Raw genomic sequence first — 24,273 nt, forward strand, 5'->3', positions numbered from 1 at the left:
GGGCGCCTCAGTCCAGGGCTGGGGCAGAGGCAGAGGCAGGGCCAGAAGCTCTGGCCTCTTCGTGGGCCTTCAGAAGGTCAACAATGTCTTGGTGGGAGGCTGCTGTGGCCACCGCCAGGGCCGTCTGGCCGTCCTGGGGACAAAGCACAAGCAGAATGTCACTGCTTCAAATGAAAGACATTGCAGTTATGCTGCTTATCCAGCAAGTGGCAGTATTGTCATAAGTTGAAGATCCTCCATTAGGAACTGCACCTCAGAAACATGGGTCCAGCGGTTCACCCTCCTAGGGAGCCACGCCACATATTAAAGCGTGCCATCTATACAGGGTCGGGTGAACACTTTGTGGTGCCATGGCCTAGTTGTGCAGGGGGCGCAAGTTGGCACCTCGACAGAGTGCAGTTCTAGTTACTTGCGTAAGCAGAGCGCGCAAGTACTGTAATCGGCTGGCTATGCAGATGTCCCCTATTTTTGGAGACCGTAGCCCTATAACGACTGGGATTCTGGGGATGTATGTTGGTATGTGTGTCAATCCAGACAAAAAAAGTCCAGCATTGAGTTCAATGGGGGAGTGGGAATGTATGTATGTATGTATGTCAGTGTCTCATCATTAACAGCCAATGAGGGACCAGCATTCCTGGTGATGCCACTGGTGATGTCAGCAAAGTTTGGTTTATAAGAGCGTTCTTGGTAATGTCTTCATTAACATCCAATGAGGCCAGCAGCGTACACCTCCTGGCGTGCTCTGCTTGCGCAAGTTGCACAAGTTGGCACCTCGACAGAGTGCAGCTCTAGTTTATACTGTGATGCTTGCCAAAAACAAAATATTTCCGGCACTGTATGAATTAGACTTAAATTGTGTGCGCTAAAGCACTCACGGGAAAACAGTAGGCTGCTTTTCTGCACAAGCAAATATGCAAACGGCGCTCAACTCTACCCGGGGGAAAGCGGTCGGTGTACCTTATCAGTGAGGCCGGTGTCACACCGTCCGGTCTCCAGCAGTAGACTGGTGATGTTTGTGTGTCCGTGCTCGCAAGAACACATCAGGGCCGTGGAGCCGTCCCTGTCCTGGGCGTTGACATCCGCACCGCAGCTCAGCAGCAACTTCACCATGGCAACACGACCGTGACTAACTGCGAGCATGAGCCCAGTCTGGCTGGCCTAGAGAAAGAGAGAGACGCAGGTATGTGGTTTGGACAGGTATGCAGAATAAAGGCAAGGAAGAATGTGATTTGGGAGGAGATTGGAAGGAGGCACAAGAGAATGGTAAGAAGGGTAAAAGATGAGTAAAACAGGAGATAACTGGAGAAAGAAAAGGAGGGACAAAATGAACAGAGCAATGTAGGTGGAGGTGATGATGATGATGACTGCTAGGCTGAGTGCAGGTGCTCTCAATTGAGTTTTACAGATGTGGATTACTGGTAAGCCCCAGGCTTATAGACTAATACGTTCCTTTCTGTAGCCCACAAAGAAGCATGTCATGGTGAGGAGAATTAATGTATTCAAGAATGTACCGGTACGCCCATTTGTGTTTTTGTGGGGAGCATGTCCATTTAGCACATACATTTGATGGGTGCACCTTTATACAGTCCATAGTAGGTGCATACTAATTAACTGACCTCTCTCATTATTATTATTTTTTTTTTTTGCGAGTGAAGCTTCTGCTGATGTTTTTTAAGAATATTATTCTTATACATCAATATTAATATTGATGTTTTTTTTGAATATTTATCGCACCATTCTCTTAAAGTCAGCACGACAGTCCCAGGAGGGGGATGGCTGTTTCGGAGATGCTGGAACCAACCACCATATCTGGCAACAAGCACCACACCACGCTGCCTACATCACATGCACATCCTGCCTATTCTAATGTCTCATCTCTTGACCCTGTCTGCCCTATACTGTAAATCATCTATTCCAGCTGACCAGTAAGCTTCTAGTCTGAAACATGAAGCCAGTGCCGAAAGGTGAGTTCACACAGGAGGATATTTTCTATTTGCGTCGCTTCATTCCTGAGCAAAGACGAGTTGGAAGCAAATGTCACACATTCGCTTTGCCCGGTTCGCCTCACGCCACACAAAAAAAGAGCTTCACCTCCAGTGTGAGCTCATCTGAAGTGTCCTAAACCTGCATTCTAATGGCCAGCAGGGGGCCACTCCACTAGTTGCAAAAAGAAGTCTGTATGTAGTCAATGGGAAAATTACCATACTTCTCACTTGATTTATTACCTCAGTAAACATTTTCCTAAGGAGTTTTTGTTCTCAAAACACTTGAAAATGGGACTTGACGTGACGTCATGGTGACTAGGTCCATTACTTTTCATACTTAGTCTATGTTTGCAGCCAGGCTGTTAACGAGCAGATCCACCTAATAAAGTGGCCACTGAATGCATAGTATTTGTGTGTGTGTGTGTGTGTGTGTGTGTGTGTGTGTGTGTGTGTGTGTGTGTGTGTGTGTGTGTGTGTGTGTGTGTGTGTGTGTGTGTGTGTGTGTGTGTGTGTGTGTGTGTGTGTGTGTGTGTGCGAGCGTGCGCATGTGCACTTATCTGTACACACAGTGGGCAAAGATATGTATAAAGTCAAAGTGCATGTAAATGGCGCATTTATACAGCATCTTTCTCCAAATGAAAGCACTTTACATGGCTTCCTACACCCATTCACACACAGACAGCAGAGGCAACAGTGTGTTGCTCAAGGACGCTTGGACACTACGCCAGGAGGGCATAGAACCGGAAACCTTCAGATTCCCAAGCTGTTTGCTCTACCTGCTGAGCCACTAATCATCCATTCATACCTCCATTCGCCCAAACACCTGCATGTGTGTGTGTGTGTGTGTGTGTGTGTGTGTGTGTGTGTGTGTGTGTGTGTGTGTGTGTGTGTGTGTGTGTGTGTGTGTGTGTGTGTGTGTGTGTGTGTGTGTATACTGTACCTGGCTGGATCGGGCATTGACCTCGCCCCGCTTCAACAGCTGTAGCACCACCTCCAGGTCATCAGGGCTCTCTGCAGCTGTCAGTGCAGCCAACATCACTGCTGTGTAGCCTGCCTTGTTCACGTTATCTGTCTCACATAAGCCTGTACGCACACAAGAAACAAATAAATCTATAACATTGGAGATGTGTTTCTTTTTCTTTTTGTTTTTAGTCCTTTGTTAAGTTGCTGCCAAGGCTTTTGTGCATGCTGCAATTACACGACAATGAAGCTCACATACGTTCTAGTTCTAGTGAAATCACTTTGTCCGATTGTTCCTTACATTGCATAGAGGTTAATAAAATGCTAAGCGTGCACTGCTCAGTGCTTCGTCATGCTACTGGCGTTTGTAGCATACTGTAAACATGTGACGTTACCACTGAAAACCATTCAAAACATACTGGTTTCAGGACAAAATTACTGGTGGATTCTACCCCCACTAATTAGACTGTACAGTATTGGGGATGGGACAATATGAACATTTCTTGTCACGATTACTGTGACCAAAGAAATTGCGAAGAGATTTGGTGAGAGTGAAAAAAGACTGTATCAAGTACGTTATGTCCAGGTCCGTTTTACCAATTATAGAGGGCTTAAATGGTACCCGCAGCTCGGCAAATAAAAGGTGAATTGATCAGTGCATGTGTTTTTCATCACGATAAACGATAATAACGATTATCCTCCCATCCCTATACGGCATGTCTATGCATCTCACACTCTCTCTCTCTCTCACCTGTATCCAAAAGCAGTTTGACCACAGGGAAGTTGGAATGGGACACGCTGTAGTGGAGTGCTGTGTTCCCATTGCCATCTGTCAGGTTAACAACGTATGGCAGCAGGGTTGGTGTGGTCAAGCCCACCTGCCTCAGGTATAAGGTGACGGTGTCGGCCAGGGAGTCTTTCTGACTGGACACTTTGAACCACTCCTGATAGAGCACCAACAGAACCTGACGCTGAGAGAGACAATACATTGTGGTTACATTTCCACCATGCCCCACACCACATTTATAGTCTTAAGCCCTATATACTTTGCTGTCCCCCAGGGCTCTGTACTTGGTCCCCTTGTTTTCCCCCTCTACACTAAACCTCTTCGCCAAAAAGCTGATCTACAAGCTCATAATGTGTCTTGTTGTTGTGCCGCATTGCAAATCTTGTAGATTTAAGAGCTATTTTGGCCAAAAGTTTGCTGTTTTTTGCCTAATGTTCGCGTATTAGGCCATGCCAAGAATAGGGATGCTAGGGTTCATGTGGTTAACAGGTGTCGAGTTGTTTGCATTTTGCAATCTTTATCTAGGTTTTTAAGGTTTAAGGTTTAAAACCAGAAACTGACCAAATTCACAAAGTGGCTATTTTGCTTAGCCCACCCTGTCGAGTATGACATTAGAGCAAAATGGCTGCCATGTGAATGTGGTCAATGGTACTGAGAGAGCCTCTCTTCTCTGTCTATTAAACACAAGAAGCATTTACCCTGACGCCAAAAATAAAATTTCTTTTACTATACACAGAACACACCTTGACGTCTTCAGAAGGTACCTGATTTACAACGATCAGAAGGATGAAGAATCCTTACCATTTCTTTGTCTGGAGAAGAAACCTCTTCCATGCGGTCCTTGACATAAACGCAGGCATCTATGAAGTTCTGGTTAACCTGCTCTCTGAACAAAAAGACATAACAACGCAGTGAGCGACTGAGGTGTATATTATGCGTATTGTTCCTGTCGAGTGGAAACCTTGTACTGTATGTCCAAAATCCTTCCTTTTGTGTTATAAAAAATCAAACCTCGGTTCGAAGTGGAGCGGTGAATTTGAGCAGCTGTACCCTATGTGAGTGAGTGAGTGAGTAAACTGTGCCTGTGAGTGAGTGGTGAGTGTGCCTGGCCTGCACAAAACAGCGCCCCTCCTTTAACTAGTGTGTTGTGTGTGGCCACTCAAGGTATTGCCAGGCTACGGACATGGCCAGCCAGCCACCCAGCCAGCCACCCACCCAGCCAGCCACCCACATACCCACGGACATACCTGTCTATTGGGAGCGCTTTCACCGCTCCAAAAACACTTATAAAAGATCTACAAGCTACACAAGGTCTACAAGCTCATGTGTCACATAGTGACATGTTGTGAATTTGTAGAGTTTCTATTATTTTCACTACTTTTGTGTGACACTCTTGTATGATGACGTAGCAGGGCGTTAATTTAGAAAGAACATAAAAAGTTGAAACATGGAGATACAACACTTCTGCCCAACAGCAACATTATGTATTTCTTTCTTAATTATTTTATCCCCCACAATTGTGTAACCCATTTTTCACCCAGTGTCAATTATCTAATGTAATCCTGGGCGCTACACACCCTCTGCCAACCCGAGGAGAGCAACGGACTGACCTCATGCTTCCATCTATGCATGAGCAGCCCAAGTTGCTTCTTTTCACCTGACAGGGGGGCGTTTCCCCGGTTGGACGTATCATGTGGAAGGAACACGCTATTCCAACCAGTTCCTTCCCCTCCATCAGGCGCCCCGGCTGGCAAGGGGGAGGCAGTATAGAGACCAGGATTACTGCATGTTCTTTGTGAGGGTACCTATCCTAGGAGACACGGGGAGAACATGCAAACACCACAGAGTTTTGCAAACCCCACCTAGGGTATGGGCACTGATGACGCGGAGGAGAGAACACACCCCAGCACCCACAGCATCCCCGGCGGGAATCGAACACAGGACCTTCTCGCTGTGAGGGTAACATGTCCTTGGTTCGAACTCCCTTTGGTCCCACCACCTAAACCTAACCTTAACCCTAATCCTAACTTCAGTAAAACTATGCCTAAACCTAACCTTAACCCTAACCCTAACCTCAGTAAAACTAACGCTGGTGAGTAGCTAACCTGCCGACGCTGGTGAGTATAACTGCCGACGGTGTTCGGACCATGGGGAAGTCCCCGCTGTGAGGCGACAGCACTACCGACCCTTTGTATACATTTATAATGTCCTGCTAGGCTTTATTAATCTATTAATATCCTATCCTGCCTGTGACATCGCTGCTTAAACTTTGGAAAACTATTTGAAAAATTATTTTCATTTACTGAGACTGATGAGAGCAATACTTTCGTTTAGCCACTCACACAAAAGTTCAGCTGAGCTGATAATCCATCACACGAGGGACTCGCTTGCCAAATCTACAACCTGAAAGGCATCGCGATGCGAAGCGTAGTCTTCTTGTAAATCTGTTCCTTTTCACAAGCATCAATGATGTACTTATTGTTAACATTACCCTTCAGTGCATGACTGTTCTGGTGTTAAATGGGGAACTGATGTATGCGAATGATTCACAAATGAACATGATTTTGATTGGTGGGATTCATCATGTGATATTTTTGTATACTATTTAAATGGTTTAGAGAAAGAAAATGCTGCTATTTGTCCCAAAGCAACTGCTAAAGATTGCTGCTATTTGTTTCAAAGAGCTTTATACGCTGTATATATAACATGTATATAACAACGAAATGTGATGAAATGTGGCTCTGTTTATACAATGCTGTACCCTCCAACGGTATATATATGTTCCCCCTTTTCAACTGTTTTTATCATATTTTGACACTTGCTTTGGCAATGTAACCGTATGTTTCCTCAGGCCAATACAGCTCCTTTGAATTGAAATTGATACCTCTATGGATGTGTTGTGCACGCCTTTTGGGAATCCCACATTGGCCTTCACTTAGGAGCACTAAAATATTGTATACATTTAAGAAGAGCTTTGTGACTGAGGCCCCATCTTCTGCTAAAATTCTACTATACTTGCAGGAATATTTGGCCCTCACAAGTATAGTAACACACACACACACACACACACACACACACACACACACACACACACACACACACACACACACACACACACACACACACACACACACACACACACACAAAGAGACAGGTGGTGAGTGATTGTTTAATAAAAAGCCCACCGCTGCATCTGATGTGTGGTTCCTATGCCCCCAGCCTCCACATACCTGAGACAGTTGATTGACTCAGGGACCACCAGTCACCAGTGAGAAGCATGCTGCTGGCTATTTGATGTGTGTGTGTGTGTGTGTGTGTGTGTGTGTGTGTGTGTGTGTGTGCGTGCGTGCGTGCGCGTGCGTGCGTGCGTGCGTGCGTGCGTGCGTGCGTGCGTGAGGACAATTTTGCAGCATCATTCAGCACCTGTCTCATGCGGCCTATAGGCTGCAGCTGGACATAGACAAAGCACTGCATTGTCTCTAGCTGACAACCCTCGCCCTGAAACCCAAAGACAACGTCATCATCTAGATCAGTGATTCTCAAATATTTTCATGGCAAGGACCCCCAAATGCATACTTATTAGGCCGTGGACCCCAATCTGAAAATATTTTGTGCCAGGGGACCCCAGAAGAGAAGATTCCAAAACACTCCATTCCAAATCTTCCACGATTTTTCATTAGAATCTTTTATAAATAGCAGATCTACAAGATCACAGTGCCGATAACGCATCACGTTAAAGCGGTTAAACTGAGCGTGATGCTATATTAACTCATTTTGCAGGGGACCCACTGTAACCCCTTCAAGGACTCCCCGAGGGGTCCCTGGGTCCCACTTTGAGAAACCACTCAGTGGTTCTCAAATTGGATTCCAGGGACTCTGTGGGTTCCTTTAGGGTGGTCTAAATTGACCCATACAAGTCTGTAACTCTGACAATTTACAAATGAAACCAAATGAACCCGTCAGGGTTCTATTTGTACACTGTCAAGAGTTAAGGTGAGACCTTGAAATGTGAAAGTTTGAGAAACCACAGATCTAGACATCCTTCCCTGTCTGTCTCACCCCGTGGCTCCCTCCTCCTCCCCCTGGAAGTCCAGGCTGCCCTCTGGAGCCTGCGGGCCTCCTTCCGCCTCCTTCTCCCCAGACACGGCAGCTTCTCCCTGGGCCAGGGCCTGGGCCGTCTCCTCCTGCGACACGGCTGCTTCCTTGGGCTCTTCGGCTGCCTCGGCCTCCTTCTCCTGCTCTACCTCCGGTTCAGAGCTGTCCTCCTCTTCCTCCTCCGCCTCCTCCGCCTGACGGCTCTTCTCGTCTCCGCTGGACTCCTCACTGGACGTGGTCTCATAGCTGGGGGGTACAGAAACACAGTTATAACCCCTTTAACCCTGGCATCCCCATTTTGGACATGTCATTATAATAAAAACATTTCGGGGGCCGCTCTCCATTCCGACATGCTGCCATACCGACTTCTAGTGGCGGCACTTCCATAGAGGTTATGTATAGGGTCAGTGTCGGAATGGCAGCATGTCGGAATGGGGGGATGCATGCCATTTTTTCACCCCATCCCATATTTTCGCCAATGTATATTTGCATGAACATGATCTTGATTGGTGAGATTCATCAAGTGATATTTTTGTATACTATTTAAATGGTTTTGAGAAAGAAAATGCGACTATTTGTCCCAAAGCAACAGCAAAAGATTGCTGATATTTGTTTCAAAAAGCTTTATACCCTGTATATAACATACCGTACTATAACATGTACGTATATAACAACAAAATGTGACATAGCTCTTGTGTCATAGGATGTCGCTGGATGTGGTCTCATAGCTGGGGAGTATAGAAACACAGTTAACACCTTTAACCCTGGCATCCCCATTTTGGACATGGAATCATTTTTGCCCCCATCCAACATTTTTCGTCAACAAAAGATTTTCTTTCTTCTTAGAAGAGCCTATGTATATTTGCCAGTGTATATTTTCACATTATATGACATTATGTCCTCTGCATTGACTCACCCTAACTATTGGGAGCAGTGGGCTCTATTAATAAAGCGCTTGGGAAAACCAATATACTTAGTTGACCGGGTCTCGCAGGGATCTATAATTCACTCCTTTTTTTCTACACCAAAACTCTACACCAAAAATAGCTAATCTACAAGCTCACTAGTGGTTATGGTTTTGGCACTTGGCACTTCGACATACAGTGGACCATAGCTGGGGTGCGAATGTGAACCACACACTTACATAAGCCACATCAGTGAGACTTACATGTTGAAATGACCGGGAAGGTATTGAAGTAACATAGGCCAAGGCTAGATAAATAGGTACTGATCAATTAGCCTGTTTATGAAGCATTATGTGAAAGTGATCCAGTACAACTGTGGCCCCATACATCCATAACATGGTGTGCACCCCCCCACCCCACACACACACACACACACACACACACACACACACACACACACACACACACACACACACAAACACACACATATTGAACAAAACCCAACCTTGTTCAGTAACGGCAAAATTCTGAAGCCAGGTGATATAGTTAGTGAGTGTGTGTGTGTGTGTGTGTGTGTGTGTGTGTGTGTGTGTGTGTGTGTGTGTGTGTGTGTGTGTGTGTGTGTGTGTGTGTGTTTGTGTGCACTGTGCGTATGACATACTGTATGAAAGAACCTATATGTGGGGCCGACGATCAGATAAGTCTCTTATTGAATGCTGCTCATTCATGCTATGTTGGAGGCACGCACGCACGCACGCACGCACGCACGCACGCACGCACGCACGCACGCGCACACACACACACACACACACACACAGAGTGTACTACTACTCAGGGGCCACAAAATTCCCTGGATTCCAGCGGAACTCAGGGATACATGCGCATATATGTGTGCATGTATATGAGAGAGAGAGAGAGAGAGAGAGAGAGAGAGAGAGAGAGAGAGAGAGCTTCTACAGATGAAACCAACTTCCTGGTGGGCACCCAAAGTTTGCTGTCCTTATTTTGGGTTATGTCATAATGCTGTAGGTGAAAATGTTAAAAAATCTCCCACAAAAAAAGAAAGAAAAATATCTGAACTACAATCTGTATGTAGTGTTAACCATACTGTATCTTCAAGCCTGAATGAAACAAGTTCATTTTTGACAATGACAGGTGATGCTACAGTATCTATTCTCAGTCTTCTTCACTACTACAGTACCTCTCTCTCTCTCTCTCTCTCTCTCTCTCTCTCTCTCTCTCTCTCTCTCTCTCTCTCTCTCTCTCTCTCTCTCTCTCTCACAAGTATTTGCTCTACTGACTGGTTAAAGATGAAATCGTGTTGTTACTGTTCTGTATGAGAAGCCAATAAAGTGGCATTTACCACATTTAGGAGGAACGCCTTAGGACAGTCTCTCTGGTGTGTTCTTTTAGATTTGAGCCTAGTTTAGCCTTAAGTCATCCCTGTTTTATTGCACAGCACAGTTGGAAGAGGCAGGAAATAGAGCGTAGAATAAGCAGGAGATGAAACGCAACAGGAGGCTGATTCAAACCCATGATGTCATGATTAGGGATGAGCCCAAGCAGGACATGATACTTAGTACAGCTGTGGCCTAGCTCGAAAAAAAGTTAAAATAAAAAAAGGGGGAAAAAAGTAACAATTGTTGCCTTAAGGTGAAACTTTCACACTCCAGCAGACAAAAGAATAAGATTAGTTGGTGAACAAAGAAAAAGCTTAAGCCTTGGCGTGTCCATATACTTTCAGGTGAACCCACCCCCCAAGAAAAGAAAAAAAAAATCAACAACAACAAAACACGGATAGCACTCTGAATCTTGCTTTTAAGCAGCATGCCCCAGAAACCATTTGCCTTGGCATACATGGAAAAGTGCCAACATGAAACACAAATTGTGGCTTAGTTGTCCTCTGAAGCATTATGATAACACACTGAATGATCATTATGATAACAGAATGAATGCTCGGGAACCGGTCTACTCGGGAACGATGTAAATAGGAATGAATGCCCCGCCCTTTAATGCATTATACCTGTTGTCATGGGACCCGTTTTGACAATCTGTTTGCCTGTGTCCATTTATGCCCATGTATGGAGATATCTGTATCTGTAAATGGTAAATGGTAAATGGTGCATTTATATAGCGCTTTTATCCAAACCGCTTTACAGAGATTGTGCATTACATTCACCCATTCACGCACACATTCATACACCGGTGGCGGAGGAAACCATGCAAGGCACCAACCTACTCACCGGGAGCAATTAGGGGTTCAGAGTCTTGCCCAAGGACCCTTCGACATTAACTCAGGGGGAGCCCGGATTCGAACTGGGAACCCTTCGGGAACCCTTCGTGCTCTAATAACGGTTTCTCTACCCCTGAGCTATGCCGCCCCTACCATCATTTTATGGGCTGTTTTTTGCCCAATCAATGTTTTTTTGTGCAAAACAAATGCTTGCAATGGACTCAGCACTAGTGTATAGTGAGTGAATGAGACCCAGAACTACCCTAGCTGTCAAAGACCCTCCCAGGGAAACTGAATTCCAGTCTTTGTGAGACGTGCCACTAGACACCTCCACAAACACACCGGTGAAGAAATGTCCCGGTAAGGAATCCATTCCAGGACCTTTTAAGATATCCCCCGACTATAATAACAAATCTCTATCCATTCCAAACGCTAGCTGATGACATCAGTTTTGTGATAGGCCTACACCGCCCGTGGTTGCTAGATTACTTCTGTGCACCGATTGACGACAGCACGGCTCTGAAGATGGCGGCGATCGCCACGGCGCCCGGGTCCCGCTGGGTCACCCGCTCTTCGGCGATGTAGCTGGCTCTCCCTGCCCTCGCCGTGAGGTCAAGGGTAGACTCCGCTCCCAACTCGGCTTTCACCACAGCTGTTTGCAGTATCACAAGTTCACTGCCAGGTGGTGCTGTGGTTACTTTCATCAGCTCATCCACTGCAGGGCACAGAGCATCCAACATTGTCCTGTCTCCAGGGTCTGCACCACCATATCTCCGCATGGCCTGGGTCCCAGCATGCACTGCGTTGGCCCAGGCTACTGCGTTGCTCCGCCCCTCAGTGAGATGACCAGCTGCTGCCGTCAGGAAGAGACTGTACAATGCTCCAGATGACCCGCCCATCTTCTCCTCCACCAATCCAGCGAGGACAGACAGCAGTTTCCCCGGGCAACCAGGAACCACCTGACTCTGGAGCCACTGCTGAATAGCTTTAGCGGCCTGTGCGTGGGTGTTCCCACAATCTCCGTCCCCAGAAGCGCGGTCCAGGGAGTTGAGTTCCTCCTGGTGCTGTAACAGAGTGGAACAGACCGCCTCCAGACACCTACGCATCACAGGGCTCAGGCTACCTTCGGTGTGTGTTTGGTCCTGAGGTCGTGTGCCCAGAGCTGGAGCTTCCACGGTGCAGTTACGCTCACTCACACACACCCTGCTGAGGGTTGGCCATGCTGGAGCACTGCAACCAGCATCAAACAGTCTCAGTGTTTCATGGTCAACTTTCATCAGCGTCAGCGACACTCCAGCCATCTCCAGTGACGTCATAAAAGAACCCGACATCACCCTGGCAACCGCAACACCGCGACCCTCCAGACAGTTGAGAACAGCTCTGGTAACCACGGCCATCTCTAGACAGGACAGAGCTCCAAGATTGTTCACACACACCACTACACTGTCACCTGACTTCAGTGACAGATGTGACTGGCTGTCAGGGTTGGTCATGTGATCCACCATGGTTTTCACCACCTCATCAGTAGATGACAGCTTTGATCGCTTTATGCCTGGTTCACCATGGATACCCAGTCCCAGCTCCATGTCTCCGGGCGGCAGGTCAAATGAGGGCAGACATCCAGGAACACTGCAGGAAGACAGACTCACTCCCAGAGTACCAATCCCCTTCAAGGCCTCTGTCATCCTGGAGACGATCTTTTTCAATGCACAGCCATTCTGTGCCATTGCACCTGCCAGCTTGTGTATGAATACGGTTCCACACAAGCCACGCCTCCCGGCCTTGCTGGGACGGTCAAAAGAACAGTCATCAACGACTATCACCATGTCAACGGAGACGCCCTGGCTACGGGCCTGCTCAGCAGCCAATCCAAAGTTGAGACGGTCGCCAGTGTAGTTTTTAACGATGAGAAGGACCCCCAAGGCGCCTGCATTGTGCAGATACAGTATGGCAGCTAGGATACTGGCAGGAGGTGGAGAGGCAAAGACCCCACCTGCTACAGCTGCTGACAGCATACCTTTACCTATATACCCTGCATGTGCTGGCTCATGTCCCGAGCCCCCCCCAGACACCAGGGCCACTTTGCCTCTGAGCGCGTCCAGGTCGGAGCGCACCACCACCCTGTGTCCCCTCAGTAAGGACAGGCATCCGCTGGCCCTCACCACGCCATCCAGAGCCTCGTCCACACAGCTGTCCACACAGTTCAGCAGCTTCTTCCGTGGCACGATCCGTTCAGTTTCTGGGCTAGTCGTGGGATCATTTGTCCTCTTTCTTTTGTTGTCAAGTCCTCGTTTATCTTCCTCACTTAGAATTTCTCGCACTAGATCCTCCGACTCCACGCCTGCAGCCATACCCGTCTCCATCTCTCCCCCACTCGACCCAGCACACTTCCTTTGCACACTGGTTCCTTCCGTTCCGTTCTCTATCTGTCTGTCTGCGTCCATTTTATGCCAATATATGGAGATCTCTGTATCTGGCTGTCTGTGTCCCTTTTATGCTTGTATATGGAGATCTCTGTATCTGTCTGTCTGTGTCCTTTTATGCCTATATATGGGTATATCAAACATGACCAGCTACGTCATTGCTTATATTGTGTGTTGCTCAAACCACAATGTAGGCATATACATGAAAGGGTTTAAATAGCACAGGGAACTGGTTTTGTGGGGAGAGATATATACTACTCTTCACTGCATCATTGGAGCACTGAAAGAGTACAGCATATTAACGACCGCCACACAACGACAAGTATAAGGTGTCAGTTTGTAGCTTCATGCTGTTGGCTTCCATTTAAAATGACTTGTAGCCTTTGCCGCCGCCAGTTTGAACTATGAACACAGCATGAGACTGAAATAATTACTGCGCGCGCGTGCGTGCGTGCGTGCGTGCGTGCGTGCGTGCGTGCGTGCGTGCGTGTGTGTGTGCGTGCGTGTGTGCACGTGTGTGTGTGTGTGTGTGTGTGTGTGTACACATACAGGTGTCAAATTGCCAGTAAACTAGTGCAGGCTCCCAGGCAGATCGAATAATATCGCAGTGTGAAGTCAAAGCTCTCAACTACATCTGTCTGACACATGTATACAATGTGTGTGTGCGTGCGTGCGTGCGTGCGTGCGTGCGTGCGTGCGTGCGTGCGACCAGCTATGCATACCGTATAATAAACATACTATAATACTATAACATGAAGTAGTGTCCAAACCTCCCAGTATAAATGCCAGTATAACCCACTGCTCATTTCTTGTTATGCTTTTTCACAGAAGAAGCACCTAATATTTGATGTACTGTACCTTCAGGAATTACTTGCCGGTTTTCTTTCCATACTTTTCTAGCTACCAGACTAATCCTTCTCAGCCTCCCTTTGGGGCAGGGGACATATGTTAGCTGCAAAAAAGATACATGTGTAATCCCTGGTGTTTGGAGGGCCATGAGCTTCAATGGAAAAACGCAGACACAAACTCAAGACAGATTTACAGTATAATTAGTTGCATGACGGTGTTGCGCCCTGAAAAATGCAAATCTACAATCTCACAACGTGTTGTAGCATAATGAGTCATGAGCTTGTATATCAGCAATTTTTTGGCACATGACACAGACACTGGCTTGCAACTAACTATAAATCCATGCGTCCTCATCACAAAGAGCAAGCACACACAGTAGACTAAACAGAGATGGGATGCTAATTAAAAATATATACTTTACCCTCCATTCACCCCAACAAATTTCAGGTTTTTCTTGGCTCCCCTGTTCCCCTGCTTGTCAATGCCATTTTTCTTCATTATAGATTTTAGACCTGGAGGAGGGGAGAGAGAAAGACAGAGTTATCAGGTTCTGGGCAAATATTACTGTGCGTATGAGTTTGTCTGTGATTAGTGATTGGTTGTTATTGTAGAGCCTAACCTGGCCCATATACAGTACCGGACATCATTTGACTTTTTTGATCGTTATCTGCAAGCTAATTTGTCCCAATTTTAACCACTTTGAACCCGCACAAAATAGGGACTATTTTGTGCGTGTCACTAAGTTTAAAAAATTGATTCGAATTTGATTAAATATCAGGATCCATAAATATGGCATCGGTCAGGCTCTATTATTGCATTTATTTATTATTGCACTATACCACAATATGCATTCCTATAAACATTCACCAGCGTAAAACAAAACAATGATATGTCAAAACAGCTCCACCAAAACCGTTTTGGGGGAAAAAGCAATATCAGTTTGCCAACAATGCTCCTTTAATTTGAGCAATTTTTGGACTGTCCATCACCTTCCATGGGAGCTGTCCACATCCATTTCCAAAGTGCAGAGAGACTGCAAATGATCCTCTCAGGTTTCTTTTGCGTGTCAGAGAGTTCCCTGTGCATGTGAATATAACCACTTCCCTGTCTAATACTAACTAATGTGTGCATGAGTACTATAATGTGTCTCTGGCTTTCATAGCATACACACATGTACGCTCATCAAACTGCGCTTACAATGTAAGTGTGTGCATTCTGTTGGTTGCGGGGTGTGTGTGTGTGTGTGTGTGTGTGTGTGTGTGTGTGTGTGTGTGTGTGTGTGTGTGTGTGTGTGTGTGTGTGTCTGCGTGCGTGCGTGCGTGCGTGCGTGCGTGCGTGCGTGCGTGCGTGCGTGCGTGCGTGCGTGCGTGCGTTGTCTGTCAGAGGAATTGCAGAGGAACCTGCTGTCAAAAAGCAAATGAATGAAGAGCTTCTAAACGAATGCCATCTCAACCCACATACACAGACATGTATGTGCAGCTGATAGAACCACTTCCGTATGAGGGGGGGACATCACAGGCTACTCCTTCATATTGTACTCCAGGAACGGTAGGTCTGAGGTAATGCATTCACCGAAATATTAAATGCCATAGTTGTCATTGACAAATTGCAGGGGGGTCAGGGAGTGTTCTTCCTTGGCCTACTGACAGCGCACACAGAAATTTGGCACTAAATAGTCCAACGGTTTGTGAGATTAGCTCCGGACTAGCACACAAACACGCACACGCACGCACACACACACGCACACACACACACAGAATGAGAACATGATCTCTCGCCACACCTTCAGCTGGAGAAGATAATTACAAGCCAGTAGAGCTCGTCAAATGGTGTGGAAACCCTGTGTTGGCACAGAAATGGTCTCCTGGAGGCCCTATATCTGTACATTCCACACACACAGACCCTAATGAGATCAGTGTGAGTAAACAATAGCACACAGCGCTATACAACAATTAAAGTACTATTCAAATGGCATTAGTGTACATGAGGTCCATTAGAACTGGTTTCTCAGTAAAGGTGAGGGTATGGCAACAACATTGTCCAATGACAACATTAATGCGGTTGGAATTATTATTGTAATGTTGATAGATACAGTAGGTTGGTTTAGACGTACTGTATGTATACTGTACTTATTAAATCCAGGAAACAAGCTATGTTTACACTATATATATTTCTACCGGACAACACTAATGAGGGACAACTGCAATGACTGGATACAGTAGGGAAAGTTGTGGCTCCTGTTGTGATAGTATTGAATCCTTTTCCAGCAGGAGTGGAAACACTGCTGCAGGGTAATAGAAACCAGACTGGGACTCTCAAATGTCAAAGATGCGTAAACATGCACCAAAGCATATGTCTGCGGATGAGCACACGCACGCACGCACGCACGCACACACACTTCTCCTCTGAACTTAAAATGAACTCTAAATATTAAATAAATGTGATGGCAGAGCAATTTTGTACTTTAGCTTGTGGGTCAAAACACAACAAGGAGATGTCAGGGGAAGTAATAAAGGCACTTTTGATGCGTGTGTGTCTATTTGTGTGTGTGTGGGGGGTTGGGGATGGGGATGGGAGGGGTGTGTGGGTGTGTGGATGCATTTTGCCCGTGAGCTGAGACGTGCCAAGTAGGGAATACATATTTGATGTGTATTTGGAAGCCATCCAAGCGTGTCATTTTGCCCGTGCTGGCGTGCTCTGAAACATGTGTTGCCTCACCTTTGCTTATTACAGCCTATAGCTACGTTAGACTTGGGAGGGGTCTTGACCTGACCTAGACAATACACTACATCCCCGGTGTGATCTGAAACTCTGCAGACACATAGAGAGCTGTACTGTCAGGACAGAACACCAAAGGCTTAGTGTTATGATAGAGATACATTAGCAGCATTATGGGACCATTATGCCGTTAAGCATTTTTCCACATTTGGAACTGCATGGATGCTAAAGAGTAATGGGAAGAATAAAACGGGTCGTCAATTTATTTGGGAAACATTACGATAAAAGCTGAAGATTTCTGAGTGGGGCTAACACAATGGTATAAAATGTATCCACGTCACACAAGTCCAAACACTTCAAGCTAGTAGGAAAGGAAAGGAAAGCAGTTTGTGTCTATATCTACTGCGCCATATAATCTTTATATTGTTAATGGCCAAGACAGGGACCCTGTTAAGGATAAAATATAGAAATCAATAGAAATCTATGGAGTCAGGCCATGAAAATAAATCTCTGTCCCGCTGGCACAGTTTCAACAGAGCGGTTTACGGGGGAAATCATCATTGGTGAGATGATAAATGACAAGGTTGATGGCATTTCACTTTCTGTCAGGCTGAAAATAATAACAGAATATTGAAGGGAATATCCAAGTGTTTTGAAAAGCCTCGAGAGGTTGATAGTTCAGCATTAATGTCATTACAGCAGGAAGCCACCAAGGAAACCTGATATTGTCCTAGACTGTATAGTGAAAGAGGGACATTTCCACACCATTCAGGGTAGAGGAAATATTATATTAGTACTGACTCTGGATGAAATGGCACAGACGGGAACTTTTAAATATAAACAAGGACAATATTGCAGCTAAAACAATATTACTAATACTTTAATTCAAAAGGTGCTGTTATAGAGTTAGAGCTATAGAGTGTTTGTTCAGTCACAAGGGACAGCTCTTCTCTGCAGCTAGTTAGTAAACAGAACATACATTTTCAGGTTGGCAGACCAATCTGATCAGGAGAGATAACTCATACAGCATACAAGATAAACTGGTGAAATTGGAAGTGATGAAATGAAACAAAAAATGTGTAGAAGTGGAAATAGGCCCACATTTTTCTTATGTACAGTAGTTGAGTGTATGAGGGCATTTGGGGATATACTGTAACATGTTTTGAATCTGATCATCTGTACATGATTAACAGGCCTACCTTGCTCTTGTTGTTTGCTGGCTGATGCACTTTTCTGTCCTGGCGAGTAGAAGGCAGATAGGACACTGAGGGAGCTGACTAGTTGACTCTGAATAGAGCTCATCTTGGACGGGCCTGGCTTTCCTGCTGGCTTCCCTGCTGCTGCTCCTCCTCCTGCTGCTGCTGATTTCCCAGCAGGCTTGGCTGAAGTTCCTTTCCCCGCCGATACTCCTTTCCCAACAGTCTGCTTCTGTGTGCCGAGACTCTCCTGCTGGCTGGACCCCGGCTGAGCTCCAGAACCACTACCCAGCTGTGCCCACTGCTCCCCCAGCAGGCCTGTTAACCTGGTTACAACCTGACCCAGAGCTGCGGGAGATGTTGGAGACTCACTGGAGCCACTTGATTCCCGACGGGAGGCTTGGGCTTCACTTGAACCACCTCGTTGGGCACCATCACCGGAGCCTCTGCGCACAGGCTGTGACTCGCCAGAATCTCTGCGTGGGGTTTGTGATTCACTGGAACCTCTACGAGCGGGATGTGACTCACCAGAACCTTTGCGAAGGGACTGAGTTTCACCAGAGCCCCTGGCAGGGCCCTGAGAAGGAGGCTGCGCCTCACTTGATGCCCGGCGGACAGTGTGGGCCTTGATTCCAGCAGATCCACGACGAGACGACTTGGAATCACCAGATCCCCTGCGTGGGGGTTGGACCTCTTTGGAGTCTGTCTGGGGGTCAGAGGGCTGGGGTTGGGATTGGTCTGGTTGTGGTTGGGTTTGAGATTCACTTGACCCTGAACATGGGTGCTGAGGCACATCCTGTGCATGAATCTGGGATTCTGATGGTGTCTGAATGATGCCAACTTCCACAGGAGGGCTTTGAGGTGGCGCATGCGGCGACGTCTGAGGTTCAGACTGTTGAATTTGGGTCTCACTAGATCCCCTGCGAGGACGAGGAGGGGCTTCAGCTTGTAACTGAGATGGGGCCTGCTCCTGAGCCTGCGTTGGCTTCTGGGGCTCAGGTAGCTGACGTTGAGTTTCACTGGATCCCCTACGTGGACGTTGGGGTGGAGCCTGAAGCTGTGGCGGTGAAGGCTGGGGCTGGGACTGTGATTGAGGCTGCTCAGGTGTGGGCCTCCGGCCTCTCTGAGGTCTCACTGGAGCAACAGTCTTCATGACTGAAGTCTCAGAAACTACTACCACAGCCTCAGTGACCAGAGTCTCTTTGGTCACAATGCTCATTGCCTCATTGTCTACAACTGGTGTCTGCTTCTCTGCATTCACTGATGTAACTTGCACAGTTTCAACTATTTCAACTGTTGGTTGCTTCTCTGCATTATCTGATGCAACTGGTACAGTTTCAACTATGTCAACTGTTGTTTGCTTCTCTGCATTCTCTGAAGAAACTTGCACAGTTTCAACTATTTCAACTGTTGGCTGCTTCTCCTCATTCTCAGAAGCAACTTTCACAGTTTCAACGATTTCTGTAACAAAACACAACACTCTAGATTCCTTGTCTCCACTTTCCCTTGCTGCTGCCATGATTTGGCTGTCATCTCCTTCGTCTTTGGACTCAACATCTGGACCCAAGCTTTGATTGGCTACACTTTCTGTAACAGCAACTGATGGTTCCTTGTCAACATCCGCCATGGCCACAGTGTCCTTGGCTACTTCATTTTTATCATCTTTTTCATCCGCATTCTCATCGCTGACTGAGCGCTCAGTGTCAACCTCTGCCACTGCCACAGTGTCAGCCTCTGCCACTGCAACAGTGATGCTGGTTACTTTGTCTTTAGCATCTCTTTCATTCACATTCTCACCTCTAACTGAATCCTCATCAACCTCTGCCACGGTCACAGTCTCACTGGCTACATTCTCTTTATCATCTCTTTCAATTGCGTTCTCATCTCTCACTGCTTCACTCAACACAATATTGCTGTTCAATATGCTTTGACTGCCCTCACTTTCTGCAACTTGACTCTCCGCCTCCACATTTCTGACTGGATTGTTGTCCGGCCGCCTGTCTCTGTCTGTCTCTGTCTGCTGGTCTGTCCTCAATGCTGCCTCTGTCTCTGTCACCCTGTCCACAGTGTCCACCCTGTCTGTCTCTGTCCCCCGGTCTACACTTCTGGCCCTCGGCCTCATCGGATGATCCGTCGCCACCTCTCCCTCTGTCTCTGTCACCTGGTCAACCCTCTCTGCCGCTGGTGTCTCCGTCACCTGATCCTGTGTGTCAACTCTCTCCGTTTCTGTGCTCCGATCAACGCTGTTGGCTCTTGATCTTACTGGACCAACAGCAGCCTCTATTTCTGGTACATCACCATGACTGTCAGTACTTACGGCTTCTGCTCCTTGATCTACACTAACAACACTTTCACTGGACACACAAACTTTGATGCAAATCCTCTCTGTATCTGTTCCTTGATCAATCCTATTAGTAGACTCGGTCAATGTCTCCTGGTTGGTGATATCCACTTTCTCAGTTTCTGTCCCTCTATCCACACTCGCCCTCCTTACTCTGCTGTCTCTCTCTGTCGTACATACCTCCACTCTCACTCCCTCGCTCAGCTGCAGTATCTTCACTTCTTTAAGCTTATTCTCTTCTATTTGATTACTCAAAAGTGAGTTAGTTCTCTCCAAGTCTTGGCTTGCCTTGGTTAGGTTAGCCTCCAGTAGCGTTAGCTTCTCCTGCAGATGGTGGACGTTAGCTAGATCCTTGTTGCAAGCGTCGGCTACTTTATGTGTTGCTGATTCCTGCACAGTTATGTCCTGTGATAGTTGCTCTAATCGACTACCTAACTCTAATGGCTGTGTTTGCCTGTCACGTTCCTGTGCTGATTCATGTGTCTCCCTCTCTCCGTGCGACACACTGATTTCTGCTACACTCTGTGTCTCCTTGCATATTGGCTGCTCCACTGACAGGGAGCCTGAAGCTCCGGCCTCTTGGGGCTGAGTGTATGTTCCCACTTCAGTACTTAGAACTGGGCTAGAGGATGAGACAGAGGCCTTGGCCTGTGCCTGGAGTTGAAGCAGCAGCTTTTCCCTTTCCTCTCTCAGGAAGGAAATCTGAGCCTTCAGTTCTGGGATAGTTCTGACCTGTTCTTCCAGCTCTCTAACCCGCTTCAGAGCCACTGTGATCTGCTGGTGTAGCCCCACGCGTTCCGGAGGCACAGAGCGTCTCTCTATGATGTCAGGCGAGGCACGGAACACATTCTCAGACGAGCCATTCTCCGGTGTGCCCAGCACACGATCTGGACTACCAGTGTCAGAGCCTTTCCGATGCTGGGCAGTGACAGGCATACTGGAGGCTCGGAGCAAGTTTGGCCGACTCTGAAGCCCCAGGAGATGCGGCTCCTGCACCCGAACCCCCATAACAGCTTCTTCTCTTGGCTTGGTCGAGGCATAGGTAGTCACCTGGCTTGATGTCCCTCTGCTACTCTGGCTGGTTGTACCCCCATCACTGGGCCTGAAGTCAAATATTTGTTGGACCTCTGTCACCCGGGACTTGGGCTTAGGTCCTAGGGTGGAAGTCCCAGACCAGATAGTGTCCTTTTCCTTGGGGGCAGGCCTGGGACCATGCCCAGGAAGGCTGAAGTTCCTAGGCAGAGTGCTGAACTTGGGGCCCCTGACTCTGCGGTGGATGTGTACCCTTTTGATGGTGTTGCCTTTCTCAATGTCATCAACATATTTGAGGAAGTCCAGATCCAAGTGGAAGCCATAAGGGGTCTCAACTGAATAGGGTAGCTGCTTCCTCTGACCTCCCCCCTCACCGGTCTGGGACGGAAAGCCATTCGCTGTAAAAAAAAAGAAAAGAAAAAGAAAAAAAGAGAAAAAAATAAGTTAATAATAATAATAATTAGAGTCAACCTGGGAGTGATACAAGAAGTGTCTGATGCCAGGGGTGTGTACAAAATAAAACATCTCAATCAAAGAGAAACATACTGTATCTACACCCATAACGGCACTGGTCTCAATGAGGACTTTGAAATCCTTACAATAGTCATGAATAATTGGTTTAGACAATATATATCTCTTTCTGAAGAAAATCTCTGAAATATACTAAACATGTCTTGAATAGATATTTTAAGAGAATTACATGAGTGACCAATGTTAATAATCAAAAACATTGTGATGTAACTGTATTCCAATGTTTCTCTTTGTTACACCATCCTAAGCAAGGAAAGGTTTCCCACGAGAAGGCCATGATTTATACAGTACCATGTTTTGTATTTCTTGTCATATTTTTATTGCATGATGCCCCAGGGGGGCAGAAGAAAAGGCTGTCCACACTGTGTCACACCTGTGAGGACGGTATTATCCCTCTGTGTCTCTTTGTCTCACTACACCATGACGAAGGTGCAAGCCTACACAGGTTATGGTATTTAATGTACTGTATCTAGCCCATTAAATGAAATGCCTTTTATACTTTCCAAATGTACCCTGAAGACCTGGACTTGCCTTTATTTTTGGTCATAACCTTTTAACCTTTTCTTGAATAGGCCTATTAAGCCCCTTTTCCACTGGCCCAACACCACACCACTCCACACCACACCGTCCACTTGTGCCAGGTTTTCCACTACAAGGACTGAGTGGGGTGGTGTGAAAGTGGTACTAAATGAGGTACTAAAAAGTATCCAATCTAGAGTAGGTCTGAGCTAGGCCAAACAGGGCCAAACACTTCATAATGCCTGATCACTCACTGACTTTTCATTTAGACAACCAGGATACATAGACACAGGATACATACATATAATACATGATAAATAGATTCTATTGTGTTATAACCACTATTATAATCTATTATAGTGCATTCCAATTATCATAGTAGTACATTAATACTTTATAGTGTATTATAATCACAGTTATAATCCATTATAGTGTATTATAATTTAGGATAGTTGTAATGCAAATTTATTTTGTATTATAATCACAGTTATAAAGGTCAATTTGTTTCTTACCGATAGGGGTACTTTTGTGCAATGGAAAATATAGATATTTTTATGTGGTGCGGTGCGGTGTGGTGTAGTGTGATGTGGTGTGGTGTGGTGTAGTGTGATGTGGTGTGGTGCTAAAGCTGCAGTCGAAAAGGGGCTTTATTCAGTTCCATGAGCACAGGTGGTTTAAGTGATACCTGTCACTTCTTTCAATTACAGTTGTAAGAGCCATTTCATTTCATTAGTACACACAGGTGTGTTCTTGATTCAGTGAAGCTGTTTTTTACCATGGATGTACAGGTGTAGAATTTGTTTGTTTGTTATCTTTAAAGTTTATTAAAGAAAAGTAAAAAAGACAATGTGTGTAATCTGAAGCTCTTTAACACAGAGTGGTTTTTAAGAAAACCCACCTACAACAGTCAACCTAAAGTCACAATCATTATCAACAGACTTTAAACAACCCATCAGATTAATATTTGTACAGATTAAATGAAAATTTCAGGATAAAATAAAATTCTATAAAAACAGGTTACATTTTCATAGCACAAGACGTAAATAATGTATCTGACCGTGACCAACAGACACATCTAAGGTTATAAGTTATTACTATTATAATTATGATTATTATTCATTTTATGCACAGACAGACTGTGGTTCACGCAGTGCTTCATTATGTAAAATAATGCTACATACTGAGATGTAATTATCATGCAGTGATTGCACTAAAATATACTCATCAGTATGCAAAACCTTGTGCCATGTCAACTTCTGCATATGCGTCGGGACAGCAAGCACAAGAAGGCAGTAATTTAGGTAGGAAGCTCTGGCCAGATTCAGGGAGGAAATAGAAAGTTCGACCACTGATGTTTAACTCTTTATGGAGTGCATACAGTATATAACATACAGTATATAGCTACCGGTATATGAACAGCGAAAAGTAATCTTACGTAAGTTTTCAAAAATGTTCCTCACCATTTTTCTTGTCCATCATTGGTGTTGAAGTTCACAGTCATGGACTTGTGTTTGGTACAGTTTGAGCTGGCAGCCTAGAAAGAACAGAATTAGAGGCACAATTAGTGGACATTGAAGGATATAGCTAGGGATTTTCTTTAGTCTCTAGAGTTGTCTGTGCAGCCTGCTAAGAAGGATCATTTCATACATTTATTTGCATCTACAAACTGGTGAATCATCATACACCACGCAATAGCACC

At 46.0% G+C, this 24,273-nt stretch overlaps 2 protein-coding genes across 2 annotated transcripts; both read right to left on the reverse strand.

Moving 5' to 3' along the window:
- Positions 1-24,053, reverse strand: kank4 (KN motif and ankyrin repeat domains 4; the record flags this gene model as incomplete). The annotated part of the gene is made up of 9 exons (XM_080727877.1): positions 1-133; positions 958-1,158; positions 2,926-3,068; positions 3,697-3,916; positions 4,534-4,618; positions 7,792-8,073; positions 14,659-14,749; positions 18,155-21,922; positions 24,035-24,053. The coding sequence occupies 9 exons, from the start codon at positions 24,051-24,053 to the stop codon at positions 8-10; spliced, it is 4,935 nt and encodes a 1,644-aa protein (XP_080584003.1). The 3' UTR covers positions 1-7.
- Positions 11,375-13,409, reverse strand: LOC308299467 (triokinase/FMN cyclase-like; the record flags this gene model as incomplete). The annotated part of the gene is made up of 1 exon (XM_080743245.1): positions 11,375-13,409. The coding sequence occupies one exon, from the start codon at positions 13,407-13,409 to the stop codon at positions 11,451-11,453; it is 1,959 nt and encodes a 652-aa protein (XP_080599371.1). The 3' UTR covers positions 11,375-11,450.
- Positions 24,054-24,273: the final 220 nt, after the last annotated feature.

The sequence above is a fragment of the Nannobrachium achirus genome (assembly GCF_963921795.1).
Source record: "Nannobrachium achirus genome assembly, chromosome: 1".
NCBI lineage: Eukaryota > Metazoa > Chordata > Actinopteri > Myctophiformes > Myctophidae > Nannobrachium > Nannobrachium achirus.